We start from the raw sequence: 18,109 nt of genomic DNA, 5'->3' as shown, positions 1-18,109 counted from the left end.
AATCACACCATATGAAAAACACCTTTCTGTCCCCTCCTCATCATATAAGGGAAGATTTAACTTCTGTTTCTCATCAGAAAAAGATTTGCTTTCTGTCACTGTGCTTGGACTACTTGTAGAGTGTGCTTCTATATTTTCTTTTTAGTAATGTGCACTATTTTGAGTATTCCTTCCTGCTCCAGTGGTGCTTTGTTCATACACCAGTGAGCTGAGATGTGGGAGAGGAATTAAAACTTTAAGAACACATTGACATCACGTTGTTTTAGGTGGAAACAGTAAACTTGATTTATTGAAAAAAATCTATTACATTTATTCCTTTATTCCTTTATTACACAGGTTTAAAATATTTAAAAATACCTCTTCTGGGCATTACAGTTAAATTTTATGACATGTTTAATGGACTTTTTAAGAAATGTACAATATGTCATTTGACAGTATATTTTAAAGGGCCTTATCTACTAAAATCTTTTCCATAGGTTTTCTTTTCTTAATCAACATTTGTTCAAGTCATATATATTAAGGGAAAAAATAAAATTACACAAAAAGAATTTCTGCAAGTACAAGAAGTAATTTTATTGCAATATACCGTAGCTAAAGTGGTCTGGGGAAGAACGGGACACGTTTGAACTTCAGTACAATTACAACACTTTGGAGGGATCAACAGAGAAAAAAAAGACAAAGAAAGAAAAGACGAATCTCTCTCAAAGAGAAGTCATAACAGAATCACATGACCTAGACATCATCACAAGGGTTTGCATCGATCGATCTAGCTATATATGGCTTTTCTTTTGCAGAGATGAATGTGCAAGGAATTTGAGTTACCCCCAGCCTCTTAGAACCCATCTGCCCTCTGGGCACAAAGTGATCTGGACATTAGACTTTGGTTTGGTATGAACAATACTTGCTTTTGAGAAGTGTAGGGGGTGTTTTTTGTTTGTTTTTTGTTTGTTTGTTTGTTTCCTGGATTGGCTTTCTGTAGTTTCTGTGGGTTCCTAAGCTAGTACCATTGCTCAACAGGAGAAACGAGAGCGAGGAGAACAGAAAAAGCACCATTTGACAGTCTCGGCATCGCAGCTTTGCCTAGACTGTGCAGACACTGCAACCCTGGAAAATCATGGGGAAGCGTGTGACCCTCAACCTCCGTTTTCAAGTTTGTTTTCTACAGGAGGAGGGAAGGGACATCATATATAAGCATCTTTTCACAGTAAATGTGATGTCCTTTCCTTTCTGAAAAATCTTGCTCTCTCTTCCCCTGCAGGCACTTCCCCACACAAAGCACCCCAAGCTAAATATAGGCGAGGAACAATACATATTACATCTACATATATATTTTCCATCATAGAGATCCAAGAGAGGAAACTGCTGCAGGGAGCACTGCTGATTGAAATTCGAATTGCTAATTGGCAGGCTGCTGATAAAAGAGCTCCTGGCAGCCATCTTAGGCATCAAAAGCAAATTGCACATTTCTCTGTGTGCCTAAGCTGTTTTTAAGGCAGTTACTGCTGAGGCAGCACGTGAGACAACTGGCAGTTTCATCTTCACTTCAGTACATTGAACAAACATAAATTAGCACCACAAACATTCAGCAACTGAGTACAATCTGGTAGAATTACAACCACATAAAGCATATGCATATGCTTTCCTTTTTCTCCCAAACCAAGTCAGCACACTTAATACTTTCTACATGGGCCTTTGAAGCTAAAATAATAAAATTAAAAAAGAAACAGTTGCTCTACATACTGAATGGATACGAGAATGGCATGCATTTATATTAAAGTCCTAAGCAAGACTTTGTCTAGATAGACAATTGCCAGAGCAAAGATTTCTGGGAGATCAAACTGTGGCAGGACACCGCCAGTGTTATATTAAGAAGTTCTTAAACAGTTAGCACCACGAAGATAAATGTAATAAGCACCAATTTAATTTTATTTTTTAAAGAAACTGTGATTTCCTTGCCACAGACTGTCTCCCATCAAGAGCTGCAGGAAAAAAAAATACCAATGAAGGAATTTAAGAGGAAGCAATTAAAAATTAATTTAAACCTTTATATCAAGGTAGGAAAGTATACAAAAGACTGAGTATAACTTTTTTTTCCTTTTTTTCCATTACAAAACCCCCACAGAATTAATAAAAAGATACCAGGAGAAAAAAGAGGTACCATAGGAGTTGCTTTTATGGCACCAATTTTCCAGCACAAATCTTGCCAATTTGTGTGTGCTTGGCAATACTGCTTCAATTCCTCTATCAAGGGCTCACATTTCTGGTTGGTATATTGGACACCAACAGTGAATCCAGACCAACTGCCTCCATTTGAGATTTTGTTGGTGGAATTTTGGCTTGCTGGTTTAGTTTAAAGCCTGGGTCACATGCATGTTTTGAAGCCAGGAACATTTAACAATTAAAATAATATACAAAACAAATATTTACTTACAAACTTACAAAAATATAAGCACCTTTAATACACAGGAAAAGTATGCACACTATGGTCTTTAGCCCCCAGATGCATTAGTATCTGGGGGCTGGAGGGGGTTGTTTTAGAAAAGGAGGCACAAGCAATTGTGAAAATGACCTTTTCAAGCTTGCCTCCTGCTTCTTAAGGTCAAAAGAAATGCCTATTTTCAAGTTTACCTTTTTCATTATTTCCAAAAAATAGTCCACAGCTGTTTCAAGAGCTGTGTGACAAGAAGTCTTTAATCCATTTTTGCCATTGTACCTTTGTTTGGTTGAAATGTGGAATCCATGGAGCTTTTGGAGAAGCAGGTGTCAGGGTGTGGTGAGCAGTAATTGAGTGTGGAAAGGTTGTCTGCCACATAGCTTGGGTCTAGGTCATGTGATTCAGAGGCTGTCAAGGGATCGGTTCTTTCTTTCCTTTATTTTCTCTCTTTCCATTTTGGATTTGATAGAGATGGAAGCAGTGGCACAGTCGAACTCAGGCGGGAAAAAAAAAAAAATCACTGTCCAGTTTCAGAACGTTGCATGTGACAAATAAAAATAGCGCGATGAGGTTGAGGTTACGAGGTTGCTCATTTGGAGACTAGTTTTGGTTGGCTCTTAACCCATGAAGCACGCTGGTCCTACTTCAAATCCAAATTTCTGTGACGCTTCTCCGAAGTCATTGAACATAATGTCAACGATAGGCACTTGCTCGACTTTGGGTGTGTTGACCTCTAAGATAGTCTTCTGATAGCCTTTCTTGGTCTAGTGACACAGAAGGGAGGAGAAAGAAAACAAGCATTGTTTAAGAAAATGTACATCTTTGGGGGCTTAGTACCAACCAAATTCTAATCTAATGAAAGGGAAGTGTTGGGGACACAAAAAAGTTATCGGGAATGGTTTCTTGTGGCAGTGTCTACCTCTCAAGGGGAAGGACCTGTGGGACAGAGGTAGAAGGGGTCTGTGCCATTTTAGCTGCTACTTTTGTGTCTCAGGCCAACAATCCACCCCCTTACATCCCTAATGCACCGAAAGGTGGGGGTTCAGGTGGAGGAAAGAGGAATGGAGATGGCCAGGTCAGTGGCATGAACTTGGGATAAGCTGCTCCCAAAAAGGGGAACCTCAAGAATCAGCATGGCCTAGTGGATAGAGCACAAGCCTGGGAGTCAGAGGATCTGGGTTCTAATTCTGGCTCCACAACTTTTATGTTGTGTGACCTTGGACAAGTCATTTAATTTCGCTGGGCCTCACTTACCTCGTCTGTAACATGGAGATTAATACTGTGAGCCCCACGTTGGGAATGGGCTGTCTTCAACCTGATTGGCTTGCATCTACCCTTTGTGCTTAGTAAAGTGTCTGGCACACAGTAAGCACTTAACACATAACATTAAAAAAAGAAAAAAACATGCCCATAACATAGCCAGAGGCTAGTGACGACTTGTTCAAGGTCTCAGAAATATATTTTGGTCCCTGAAATAATATACCAACCAAAATTCTGTCCTCAGGAGACATAACTCCTAGGATCATCTGTGACCGCAGTGAAAACGCAATTCCATCAAAAGAAAATGTGGAGTTATTTCCTGTATGTGTGAGTCACCTCCAAGGTGCTAGCTAGAGGAAACTAAGGAAACCGGGTGTCTTGGAAAAATGGGTTTGAGTGTACAGGAGACTTTAGTTTGAAGTGGGGTCCATTTTAGGTTCAGAACTGTTTTGTTGAAAACATTTTTTTTTTCCTTAAGGACCAAAACAATTTTAAGAGTAGCCTTTGTCTAGCTTTCCACTAGACAAAGGTCAGAAACAGTATGCACGATAGTTTGGAAAACACAGAATAGGTTGATGGTGTGAGCCTCCTTGATAAGGTGACTGTGGGCAGGGAACATGTCCGGCAACTCTGTTGTATTCTCCCAAGTGCTTAGTACAGTGCTCGCCATATAGTAAGTGCTCAATGAATACCACTGATGATGATGGCAGATGTTACATACCAGACATACTTAAAATGGATTCTTATGGATGTTTATGAAAAGCCAACTCTTCAAGTCACATATAGCTGTCTTTAGAGTTAAAAGTTGATGTCTTCAACAGTGAGCTTTTTAATCCATCTGCTCATCTCCCTCTGCTCCTCCCCCTCTCCCTTCCCATCCCCTTAGCACTGTACTCGTCTGCTCAACTGTATATATTTTCATTACCCTATTTATTTTGTAAATGAAATGTACATCGCCTTGATTCTATTTAGTTGCCATTGTTTTTACGAGATGTTCTTCCCCTTGACTCTATTTATTGCCATTATTCTTGTCTGTCTGTCTCTCCCAATGTAAGCCCGTCAAACGGCAGGGACTGTCTCTATCTGTTGCTGACTTGTTCATTCCAAGCGCCTAGTACAGTGCTCTGCACATAGTAAGCACTCAATAAATACTATTGAATGAATGAATGAATGGAGTGTGTCCAATCATCACATTTACCAGTCTACCCTCCCCAAACACCAGTAATAAAGCAGAAGACAACAAGAGCCTTTTCTACTCACTGGGCATACTGTTTGTCCTAAGCAAGTTAAGACCTCCCCGGACTAATCCCTCCTTTCTTCTTTTACCACTCCCTTCTGCATCACCCTGGCTTGCTGTCTTTATTCATCCCCCTTCCTAGCCCCACAGCACTTATGTACATATCTGTAATTTATTTATATTCATGCCTGTCCCCTCCTCTAGACTGTTACCTCATTGCGGGCAAGAAATATGTCTGTTTATTGTTACAGTGTACTCTCCCAACCACAAAGCATAGGCTCCGCACACAGTAGGTACTCAATAAATACAAGTGAATGAATGAATGCATTCAGATTCCGGTGATCTCTGCCATCCAAAGTCGAATGCCCACAGGTTTGGTGGTTTTAAAGAGCCAAGAGCTCTGATTCTAGATATCAGACAAATTCCGCCTTTAGGAAAGTGTCTGGCATCAGGGCAAAAGTCCCTTATCAAGTGTAGGAAGAGCACTAAATGATGGGTTGGAATTAGGGATGGAGGGAGTTACACAAAAGAGGGTAGTTATATGTTGGGTAGACCAGGATGAAAACAAGTGATTAGTTTTTCACACGACTGTCCCTCTAAGGGAAAGAGTGGATTGCTGAGGATTCAATATACATTCAGTGAGAGCCCTGAAGACCTCATGATGATTGCCACTGGTGATGAGCAGATGGGGGACAGAGACCAGCTTGAGAATGGGCTGAGGACCAGTCCAGCCAACTGTGAGATGATGTGCAGAGTCGAGGAGATTGGCTTTGGCTGAGACAGGAAGCCAGCAAACTACATCGGCTCCAATTGGGTCCATTTCCCTCCCATATGATGGGGGTGGAAGTGGCAGAGCGGACACAGGCCATTTCATTGGAATTTATTTCTGAGGTTGCTATTATTATGAAAGTGCTTGGAGAAGAACATATTTAAAGTTAGTTGGAATTCAAAAGTAATCTGTTTGCTTTATTGAGCCTGCTGGCCTTACTGTTATTTCAGAAATATAAATAATTATTACAGTAGCAGAAATGCCCCCAAGGGCATACAAAACTGCACACACAAGCGGATTTATGTGCCACTGTTTTTCAGTCTGGCTTACCCTGTGATTTATGCATCTCAGAGGGATGGGCTATATCCCAGCAACCACATACATCAGGGCAATAAGATCAGTGGTTGCACATCCAAATAATGGCCCAGACATTAGAAAGGGAATTCCTTTGGTATTTGTTATTACAATATGAATCACCCAGCCTCCCCGGATAGAAGCAGGTGCTTTAACCTGAAGAATGGGTTAGGTTTCCATAGCAATGCTACCATAACACAACCATTTGAGATAAAGGTTATGATTTTCCAGAATGGGTTTTTAGGATACGGTCTGAGAGCATGGATAAATAACTGGGGGTTCAACAAAACTGAGGGAAAAGAGGAATTACTTGGTTTTGGAACCCCTGATGGTACTACTGCTTAAGACATCCCTCTGACTTGTGGGTCTGGCATTCCCCAGGGAGAATTCCAGCCCATCCTCCTGAAGTGCACAGATCACGAGGTAAGGCATTCTAAAACATGCTGTCTGTCGAGCAGTCAGATTTCTATGGATGCACATATGCCCTCTTACTTATCCACTCTCTTCTTCCACTACACCTCAGCTCACACTCGTCAATCCTCTCAAACTAACCTAACTGTGCCTCTTTCTCATAAATCCTACTGCCAACCTGTCTCACATCCTCCCTCCTTCACATCCAACATATCACTGCCCTCCTCTTCATGTCTTAATCTCACCATTTTAGGTCCCCCAAAAAGCCATCTCCAGCACTTTCGGGCCATCTAAGCACTTAAATACTCACAATCCCCTTTAGCACTCACATACTCACCTTATACTGTATTGTTTCCTCCTCTCTGTAATTTATTTTTGTGTCTGTCTCCTCCAGTAGGGTGTAAGCTCCTTGAGGGCAAGGATCACATCTGCCAGCTCTATTGAACTTCACAAGCACTTAATACTGTGCTCTGCGCACAGTAGTTGCTCAGTAAATACTGCTGATTGATTGACTCTGATTCCCCAGCTCTACTGGGAAAACATCCTCCAATTCATCAGGAGGAGAAACACCTTTCACTAGCAAGGAATAACTTTGCTTGCTACTCTTCAGATCAGAGGATTTTAATTTTTCCAAATGGCACTGATCCTTGGCAGGGAAAATCTTTCCACCAAGGCCTTGCAAAAATCACCTCATCCCCTTGGCAGGAGGAATGTGCCATGTAGGAGGGAAACGAAGCATTTTCATTACTTGCCCATAGAGAAGACAGAGCTGGGAACCGAGGAAGTTTGAGAACTGGTCCTCTACTCGAAGAACCAAACAGCTTTCTCTATGACTCCCCAGCATTTTTTTCCTAGCAGAAATCCACATCTCTGACTCTCAATAGTAGGGCTGATTATTTAAAGTCGAATATTATCTCTCTTTCTCACTCTTTTTAAACGACTGCTTTACTTTTCTCCAGATTTAAAGAGCCATCACAGCTTCCACACACCCTGCCAAGGTCTTTTAAGACTCCTCTGTTGCTACCAAATTGACAAGTACTATCAACAAAGGAATTGCAGGGCTTGAATATAAACTTTCCCATGAAACAACTCTCTATTTGGGGATGTGAATATTGAATATTTTCATTTCTTTTCAAAAATATTAAGAGAAGTAGGGATCCTAATTGAATTTTCTGCCTTGCCTTTTTATTAAAAGCATTCAAGCCTTGGATTACAATCACTGTAATCTCTAAAGCTGCATTAAAACCTTCATTCTGCAGGACCTTGTCCCAGTTCCAGTATTTAATACAGCTGGCATATGACGCCACACTGGTAAGAGGTGGAGAAAAGGATGGCTGTGAGGGAAGGAGAACCCCTTTGAAAGGTAGGTTCACTATCCATAGTGTTCTAATATATCTGGAGAAGATTCACTAAGAGATTCAATAATGGCATGGCCAGGATAGTGAATGAGGGAAATTAAAAAATGATTGCATGAATCCAAGTTGAGAAAGGAAAAGCTATGTGGAAGTTCAGCCAAAAGTGATTCAGGAGTCCCATTTGGGATCAAGCTGTGCTCCCGGACCTAGTGGCTAAAGCGCAGGCCTGAGAGTCAGATGACCTGGGTTCTAATCCCAGCGGTGCCACTTGTCTGCTGTGTGATGTTGGGCAAGTCACTTAACTTCTCTATGCTTCAGTTTCCTGATCTGTAAAGTGGAGATTCACACTGTGAGCCCCATGAGGGACATGGACTGTGTCCAGCTTGATTACCCTGTTTCTACTCTAGGAGGTTAGTACAGTGCCTGGCACATAGTACATACTTAAATACCATAAAAAAAAGTGGGAGGAAGGAGTGTATGATAGTGAGAAGTATCAAATGCTGGCCCTAGACAATGGAAGACGACTGGTGATTTCATCTGTAGTGAAGATTCTCTTCAAGAGACTAGGATGGTCTTGCTCAAAGGCTTGGAATAAGTTTTCAAGAGGTCAACCCTGGTTACCTACAAACTCTGTATTACAAGTCTTCAAATATCTTTTTTAAAACAAGAAAGTCCTGTGGACTTTTATCATCCCAATCCTAGAGACTTGTGGACTGTGTGCCTCTGCACCAGCATTAGCCAGCATGGGTTTATCCAGAAGGAGTTGGCTTCAACTTATCCCTTTGCAAAAGCAGAAAAGATGGAGAGGAGAGGTTGATGACTTGAATCGACAGAGAGCAAAACCCACCAATTTCCCCACCCCAAAATCTTTCTCAGTTTCCAAAAATGTGGAGCCCCAGTCAGCAGTCCAGTCTTTGCAAACTTTCAGCCTCTTGTTTGCAGGTGACAGATACATGTTAAGGGAAAAAAACAAACCAAAACAAACCAAAAAAACTCTGTGAGAGGTGAGCAGACTGTCAATACTGCAGCACACTCTGAAGTGTCGATACATCATTCAAAGAAGAAAAGTAACTCAAAACACCTAGCATTTCAAAGAACAAACAGGCTTGCCCAGGGACCAAGTTTTGGAAAGTTATGTTATTTTAAAAGAAAAAATAACTCAAGGTGCCTTTCAGCAGATCTCAAAGCACACTGTAGACCTGAGTCGTAGCTCCAGAACTGAACTGCAAAGCAGCCTGGAATGCTAGATGAAATTGCAAAAATCCCAAATTTCAATCACCTGCTGTTAAAGTGATAGGGAGAGATAGCAAGCTTTCATTTTGAATGAAGGGGCAAAAGAGGGACCAGGACTTTAGAGCAAAGAGCAGGTGGAATGAGGCTTAGAAATGGAGGTCAGGCTTCAAAGAATTAAATCATAAGAAAGATCCAATCTGGGGTCTTTCCAGCCCTTCTTAGGAAGCAATCGGGTCTTACCAAGGATCAAGGAGGAGTGAGGTTAATTCAGCTGCCAAAAAAGTGGGGACTAAAGCAGTGGTTTCATCCCACACCCAGAAACCTAAATCAATCCATCATATTTATTGAGCACTGATTATGTGCAGAGCACTGTACTAAGCAAGTGGGAGAGTACAATACAAAAAAATTAGCAGACCCATTCCCTGCCCATAATGAGCTTACAGTCTAGAGAGGGAGACAGGCATATATAATTTAAAGATGCATACATAGTGCTGTGGGTTGGGGCTGAGGCGAATATCAAATGTCCAAAATGTCCGAAGGTCACAGATCACAGTGTATAGATGATGTAGAAAGGGGAGAGAGATGGGGAAAAGAGGGATTAATCAGAGAAGACCAATTGGTGGAGATGGGACCTTAATAATTCTCCACTGGAGAGAGTGGAGGTCTGGATTATATGGAGGGGGAGGGAGTTCCAGGCAAAGGGGAGGATGTGGAAAGGGGTAGGTGGAAAGATAGATGAGACAGGGGCACAGTGAGAAAGCTGGCGCTAGAGGAGCAGAGAATGTAGGCTGGGCTCTAATAGAACAACGGCTCCCATCACCCCCATTATTTTGGCATCAAGATGGAATAAAAGGGGATATAGAATCTTTTATTCTGAAAGCATGCAAATCACTCAGTGATTCAGATGATTTCTAGAATAATCACCATTTCTCCCTTTGATTATACCAGTTTGTAGATGCAAGTGGAATTGGACATAGATTTAGCAACACTGAGAAGTACACTCAAAAGGTGCAGTATGTAGGCCTAATTGAGCTGACACTGGATCACCCGTCTACCCAGGGAGAGGAAAAAGAAACCCACGCCCCCGGCATCTCACTCTTATCTGCAGCGTGACCTCGTAGAAAAAGCATCGACCCAGGATTTAGAGGACCTGGGTTCTAATCCCAGCTCTGTCACGTGTCTGCTGTGTGACCTTGGGCAAGTCACTTGACTTCTCTGTGCCTCAGTTATCTCATCTGTAAAATGGGGATCGGTGCATGAGCCCCATGTAGGACATGGACTATATCCAAACTGTAATCTTGTATCTATCCCAGCGTTTAGTATAGTGCCTGGCACTGTGCTTAATAAATACTATGTGCCAGCCAGCGTACCACACCTCTTCTTCCATTAGTGACCCCAGATAACTGTCTCGTTCTCTCCTCTACCCCTGAGGATACTTACTGCACAACCATCCACAACGGCCCTTATGAAAGGGTTGTTGTCATAGGACATCTCCTCATCATTGGATCCCAGGAAGCGGATGGCTTTGTCATAGCTGCCCGTGGTGGCATCGTGCCAGGCGACTGACTGGTAGCAGTTGTAGGTGAGGTTCTGGTGGGCTGAGGCGCTGAGGAGCCGGAGGAACGTCATTTGTACCACACCGATGGGGTTGCCTTCGGAGTCCACATAGGAGAGCTAGAGGGAACCAGGAATGAGGGATGGGGAGAAACTAACCAGTGAAATACAAGGTATATACAGCACCTATCACCGTCTCCGGCCCCTGACACACACACGCCCACGTACACATGAGAGAAAGTCACAGCAAACCATCTTTTTCAAGACCAAATTAGAATGAGCTTGCTTTAGCTCTCACTTGGGCTGTCGATACTCCACCCCATCATTCAAATAGCCTTCGTGTTCTGAAGCCACCCTTGTTCTGAGCAGCTCTGTGAATGTGGGGATGACCAGATGGTGGTCCTGCTTTTCTTTGCAATGAAAAGAGTGAAGACAGCTGGTCCCCCAAACCCAGGCTCACAAAAAAGAAAGGATCATTCCAAACCTCCAGTTCACTCTTTAACTTTCTAAACTGAGGGTTGGGGCGGAGGTAGGGCACTGTATCCGGTCCCGAGGCCGAGCAGTTTCTGTGGCCCGGCAGGCTCTCCACAGACGACCAGGACTTGGTATTAGCAAACTCAATTCTGAACTAATTACGCACCCTAGACCTACTTATGCACTCCTGAGTTGTCAGTTGCCCTATTTAGGACTTGATTTCACATTTGGAAATTGGTGACCTAAATGTTCATGGAATCTCAAGTAGAGTGAGGGAGTGGCTGAAATGAGGCCCTTGCTGGGTAGCAAAAAAAACTTGATGCCGTAGGTGATTTATTTCAAACTTGGAACAGAATTAGGTTAACTGCCCTGAAATCTTGGCCTTACAGTCTTCAGGGCAGCTGGATGCCAAGAAAAAAAACAAAAAAGGAAAGTGGAAATTATACCTCTATGGGACAATGCAAACACTATTTAGAAATAGGAGTGAAATCATCTGAGTTCCTCCTGAAATCTGGCCCCTGGGACTCTTTCCTCATTCCTCATTTAATTAATTTAATGATGGCATTTGATAAGTGCTTATAATGTGCCAGGCACTGTACTGAACATTGGGTTAGATACAAGGAAATCGCTTGTCCCACGTGGGGCTCACAGTCTCAATCTCCATTTTACAGATGAGATAACTGAGGCCCAGAGAAGTGACGTGACTTGCCCAAAGTCACACAGCAGACAACTGGTGGAGCCGTGATTAGAAACCATGACATTCTGACTCCCAGGCCCGTGCTCTATCCACTGCGCCATGCTGCATCTCTAAACTGTGAGCCCCCAGAGGGACAGGGAACATGTTTAATTCTCACTGGTGTATTCTTTCCCAGCACTTAGTTCAGTGCTCTGCACACAGTAAGAGCTTAATAAATCATATCACTACTGGTTTCAATCTGAAAACTGGGGGAGAAAGAACAGTCAGGTTTGCTCATGAATAGCTTACTTTTTCTCACAGGAAGTGTCACAGAATATATTCCAGGAGTCTGCCAGTCCCATTTTCACAGATTGATATGATTATCTCTATTTATGTGTCTCTGACAATAATGTTGCTAATGCTGAACTCTTCGCAGCACTCAGGGTTGTACCTAGCACTCAGGAGGTGCTCAGTAAATATCGCCTGATTGATTGCAATTGAAGCTGGGCTAGCTATTTTAGATGGTCTTCTCCACGGGTCTCAGGAGAAAAAGATATCAGAGGCCCTGACACAGATTTACAGATAGAGCAACAGATAACCAGGAGAGGGAAAGATCAAATTCAATCAACATTCTTCCAACAGTCCCCAACTGGGAATTCTGTGTGTGTTGAGAACGTGTGTTGAGTTCTAGTCCTCTGAGATCATGTGGGTTTTTCGTAAAAGTTGGAATTCTTTTGCCCTTGTCCTGTAAAATGGCACCTACATGATGACATCTCCTTTGGATTTCTGTCAATGTTGGCACCACAAGGCAACAACAAAAGTTGGCCTGCCTTTACCTTGAGTGGCCCATTTACTGTGATGCACTTGGCATGGGGGTGAGCATACGGTACATAGGAGTCCCCCAGTTAGACTGTAAGCCCGTCAAAGGGCAGGAATTGTCTCTGTCTGTTGCCGAACTGTACATTCCAAGTGCTTAGTACAGTGCTCTGCACATAGTAAGTGCTTAATAAATACTATTGATTGAATGAATGAATGAATGAATGAGGGTATATAGGCAGAAAGTATATGGTCAGGTGTATAAATCAGAGTCGAACACCTGGGTTCTAATTTCGACTCTGCCACTTGCCCGCTGTGCAATTATGAGAAAGTCACTTCACTTTGTGCCTCAGTTTCCTCATCTTTAAAACAGGAATTCAATAGCTGTTCCCCCTCCCAAGGGACTGCATCAGACCTGATAGTCTGTATCCACCCCAATGTTTAGTACAGTGCTTGGCACATAGTAAGCTCTTAAATATGATTATTAATTAATTATCTGGGCACATGGGGAGGTATAATGGGAAGGAGGAGGGTCTGTGAGCTAGAAACCTTCAACCAGAGACTGGAGCAAAGGGACAAAGATGTAACCACCGAAGATGAGATGCAGCATGGCAACAGCCCAGGCTTGGGAGTCAGAGGACATGGGTTCTAATCCCAGCTCCACCACTTGTCTGCTGTATGACCTTGGGCAAGCCACTTAACGTCTCTGTGCCTCAGTTACCATATCTGTAAAATGGGGATGAAGATTGTGAGCCCCATGTGGGACAACCTGATTACCAGGTATCTACCCTAGTGCTTAGAACAGTGCTTGGCACATAGTAAGTGCTTAACAAATACCACTACTATTATTATTATTATTATATCCTGCTTCTTTCCTCACGTTATGCCTAGCTACATCTAGTCACTCCAATCTAGACTTGGAATTTCCATTCTGAACAATATTTCCTTCTGTCTGTCCCACTAGACTGTGAGTTCCTTGTGGGCAAGGAACGGTTCTACTAACTCTGTTACCTTATACTCTCCTAAGCATTCAGTACAGTGCTCTTCACACAGTAAGTGCTCAATAAATGTGATTGACTGATCCTGTTGATTGGATTATTTCTTTTGCAAACGTTTGGCAAAATCTAGAATAATAATAATGTTGGTATTTGTTAAGCGCTTACCATGTGCCGAGCACTGTTCTAAGCGCTGGGGTAGACATAGGGGAATCAGGTTGTCCCATGTGGGGCTCACAGTCTTAATCCCCATTTTACAGATGAGGGAACTGAGGCACAGAGAAGTTAAGTGACTTGCCCACAGTCACACAGCCGACAAGTGGCAGAGCTGGGATTCGAACTCATGAGCCCTGACTCCAAAGCCCGTGCTCTTTCCACTGAGCCACGCTGCTTCTCTAGAAGGCAAGTAGACTTGGGTGATTCCAAACCACATTTTTTTTTACAAAACATATCTGAAGGAGGCAATTCTGAAGGAATTTTGTCGGAAGAAGGAATCTAGTATTTTATCAAAACTTAGCAGAATGAAGACTAGTCTCCAGTGTCATCATCTCTGTCAATAAATGATATACATATCTAGTCCTGTGAATCAGTTCTTGCTCCTTCCCAAGGCAAAAATCACCCAGTGGCCCCAAACCTAAAGAAACCAAGTAAGGTTATACAGGTTCTGAAGATCAAGTTCAAATCACAACACAATAAAATCATATACCAACCAGGCATCCAGGATCCTGCTGCGTTCTCTTCCTCAGAGTTAAATATGACTGACCATGAGAAAGAGGGCATGCCAAGAAGAAAGATCAAAGAAAGCCAACCAGTACATAGAAGGACGTTAATACAAGGACTCTGTCTGCCTGGTCAATTCGATTAGGAGCGAGCTGATCCTTTGAAATATTCAACAGCATTAGCTTTCTTCTGTGGCTGAACCATCAGGTCAAACCATGTCATCCCTATGATTTGAGCATAGCTGGAACCATTATTAACATAGAAGACAGCCATCCAAGGGCCTCAAATGAAGTGGGACCCAAGTTGCTTTACTTAATTAAAAAAAATCCTCTAATGATTTCCATGTGAATATAATGATGAATGGCGGGAAATGAATATTCACTTTTGTACTATTTGTGACACTAATTAGAGGGAAAAACTAACGATATGGAAGCGTTAACAAAGATAAACTGGTATTTTTCTTTATATTCATTGTTATCCCACACCATTTTTGAATGGTAAGTTTCTATATACAATGGAAAAAGATGCAAAAATAGTTTCCAGGATTGAATTTCACCATAGTTGGGAAGTGAGGACCATATCTTTCTATTCCTGGCTCAGATTTCCCAAAGGGGAGAGTGAATTCAATGGCGATAAAATTAAGAGAGTGAGGGCCTGAGTTTGCCAGGGTGTCAATGTGTCCACAGGCTGTGTATTTTTCATTCCTTCAGTTTTTTTTTGAGATCAAACCCGGTGATGACACGACAACCTGCATATTGCCCATTGGGTCAAAATTTCCTCTAAGATCATGAACTTTAATTCTATTTTACTTTCCCAAGTGCTTTGTACAATGCTTTGCACTCAGTAGTTGCTGAGATAATACTTATGGATTGATTGTTTGATTCTAGGGATAGACTGTTCTCTGTAGGGACCTATGTGGATTTTAATTTTTTCTTAGTATTCGATTTCCTCCTCCCATCACTCCCAGATTTGCCATTTACCTGAACAGAACCAAGTGTAGCCTGTTTTCAGGCACCACTTTTTCTTCAGGAAGCATATCATGAGTACGTCCTGCTAAGTGCTGGAAGCAGATTTCAGATGAAGTTGCAGAAAAGGAGAGAGAGCAGAGAAACAGTGGAAAGAAACGATTAAGTAGAGAATGTCAGGTATTTCTGACGTGAACAGGAAAAAAAAAACTGCTGACATTGTGGCTTAGGTGAAGATCAGTCAAAACTGCCAAAATTGTGGCTGAAGTGAAAATCAGTCCTTAAAATGACAGGAAAGCTAATCTCTTTTGGAATGAAACAAATACAAGAGGTATTAATTATCAGCCAGTGAAGTGCATTGAGATAAAGAAATGAGATATATTCTCTGGGTGATGCTAGTCGGAATCTTCAGATGTTCCTATGTGTGGAAGAGGGCACTCCATCGCTCGATGGACACCTCGTGGAAAGAGCCATGGAAGACCAACAGCACAGTTGGGGTAGAAGCATCAGCATTTTCAGAATAAGATGTGTTCATGACTGAGAAGGCAGATTCCTTTAGAATGTGGCCAGCTGGGGTAGGAACTGAAGGGAGAACCAGGGAAACAGTGTTTCCTCTAGGCATACCTTCTTTACCTGGCATAGGTTTGGTCATTCCATAACTAAGTGCACCCGATGGTCCGCCCCCAGCCCAGAAATCAGCAATCTGCATCAGGATCTTCTGGGGAGGGGGAGAGTCTCTGCTTTCCATTACTTTCTAAAGGTTATTTTTTTTTCCAGATTTAAGGGTTGTGGGGGGATTTTACCCAAGGAATCCAACTCTATTCTCAAATCATCCTCCCCAACTGAGGCCGGGTTAAATTCTGGTTCATGATTGTCTGGAGATGAAGGAGTGCTGTTTGCCGATCCCCAGAAATTGATTTACCTACTCTGTCAGAGAGAAGCTGGGTTAAATAATCTGGAACTAAATCCAAGTCAATAGCAGTTCCCACATTCTGCCATTCACAATCATTTAAGTCAGAAGGACCTGGGTTCTAATCCTGGCTCTGTCAATTGCTTGCTGTGTGACTTTGGGCAAATCGCTTAACTTTTCTGCACCCACGTTTCCTCAACTGTAAAGTGGGGATACCCGTTCTCCTTCCTACTTAGATACTGAGCCCTATGTAGGACAGGGACTGTGCCCAACCTAGTCAACTTGTATTTACTCCAGCGCTTAGAACACTGTTTGACACATAGCTAGCGCTTAACAGATGATTACACAATTACAATGAAAAGTATTGGGAGGCAAGAGTGATGAGGTTGTAATTAGTCAAATTGAATTTTTAGGCTTGAATTATTCAGGTATTTCATTCAGGCAGATGAAGCCAAAGAAATCTGGATTGCGACCTTAAAGTCTATCCTGCCCAAAAGGAAGAAAACTTTTATGACTCTGGTATAAAGCCACTTCAAACAACCAGATCCCTTGAAATGCATTTATTCGGAGAAAAATCTGAATATTCCTGCAGGGCAGTATTTGCATCCATACTTATAGATGGAAGTACAGATACTTCCAGGTCAGGGAAGTGCAAAATGCAACTCATCTCGTTGCCAACACTGGGACAGAGGACAGGTGGGAACAGGTGTTTCCTGGAAAGGCCCTGAAATTTTAAGGGTTCTAGGACCCTTCTCCAGATGAATTTTCTACTTTGAACAGTGCTCTACAAGCAGTAAGCACTTAATAATTACCACTGATGGATTTTTGCTTTCAGGTCTACTGGCTACAGCGCTCAGACTGCTTGAGAGCCAGTGTACATGGAAAGCAGCTTGGTCTCGATCCGCTGCCATTTCAGAACCGCCCGCAGTTCCAAGCTGCAGTGACCTAAGACCCTCGGAGCCTGACGAGAAACTATCTTGAAGTGAAATTGAAACCCTCCTCCCACTTCCTGGCCTGAACAATCTCTTCCCAGGATGGTTGTGGAGGGTGAAGAGGAGGAGAGGAACATCATTATGTTCTCTTCTCCCCCTACAAGCCTCCAATGTCTCAGAACCTCAATGGGAAACAGATTGGCAAATCTGGTGGCAACAGCTGCTGATTAAGTTTATTAGTCCAGCATGCATTGTGCTGTGAGTTTGGCCATAACTGAAGCAGGTGCTGCGGTGTGCTCTGACTCAGACGGCCGGGCTGAGGGCAGACACTTACCATAGAACCTCGCTTGTAATGACTATACCATGTGGAAGGCTTTTCTTTGGGCCAACGGGCCATTTTATTCTGTAAAATACGAGACGGGGGGTGGTGTTTAAAGCCAAAACTGCAAGAGGTGGGAAGAGCCTTACCAGTTTACCGCGCTTGAATTCACTGAACCAGGAGCCCGGGTTTTCCTTAGGCCAGGAAGTGATTCTAGCCTAAACATTGAGGAGGGTGAGATGAGGAGGGAGAGAAACAGAAAACACAAGAGTTAAAAATCCATTCCATCTTCTGTCTCGTTGACACCATCCAATTTTCTTCAAAACAAGCTTTCAGGCTTTGAATGGGCTGCTTAACTGAAGTTTCAGCTAAATACCAAGGCAGAACTGCTTTGTCCAAATCATGGAGGACAATTTGCTGCCTAAGGCTTGACCTGCTTCATCCTCTCAGTACTTACAGATAAGGAGCCTTTATCCTCTCTCTTCAATACCTCTGCCAAATAGCTCACAGTCTACTAAAGCATCTCACAGCTCCTTTGGAGTTTTTCAGCAACGCTTCTTGTCATGGCCTACACCTCATTCTCTCTCATAACACAGGAACACTGTAGGAACTGGGTGTCAGTGGCAGTAACTTCAAGGTGTGGGAATAGGAAGAAGCCTAGAGGAGACTCAATGGGAGAACCCCACCAGCCTCCA

At 42.7% G+C, this 18,109-nt stretch overlaps 1 protein-coding gene across 2 annotated transcripts in view; it reads right to left on the bottom strand.

The window, feature by feature from the left end:
- Window positions 1-260: 260 nt before the first annotated feature.
- COL5A1 (collagen type V alpha 1 chain) overlaps window positions 261-18,109 on the bottom strand; it is a 241,500-nt gene continuing 223,651 nt past the window's right edge. The window contains exons 64-66 of one of the 2 annotated variants that reach the window (XM_007662135.4): window positions 17,564-17,632; window positions 10,494-10,727; window positions 261-3,198 (exon numbers count right to left, since the gene is read on the bottom strand). In XM_007662135.4, coding sequence (XP_007660325.1) covers window positions 3,052-3,198; window positions 10,494-10,727; window positions 17,564-17,632 — 450 coding nt within the window. In that variant the 3' untranslated portion in view covers window positions 261-3,051. Of the gene's footprint in view, window positions 3,199-10,493; window positions 10,728-17,429; window positions 17,499-17,563; window positions 17,633-18,109 lie in introns of both variants that reach the window. The other variant, XM_016226670.3, reaches the window with a different exon arrangement.

The sequence above is a fragment of the Ornithorhynchus anatinus genome, chromosome 4, assembly GCF_004115215.2.
Source record: "Ornithorhynchus anatinus isolate Pmale09 chromosome 4, mOrnAna1.pri.v4, whole genome shotgun sequence".
Taxonomy (NCBI): Eukaryota; Metazoa; Chordata; class Mammalia; order Monotremata; family Ornithorhynchidae; genus Ornithorhynchus; species Ornithorhynchus anatinus.
This window is presented reverse-complemented; position numbering and strand designations above follow the sequence as displayed.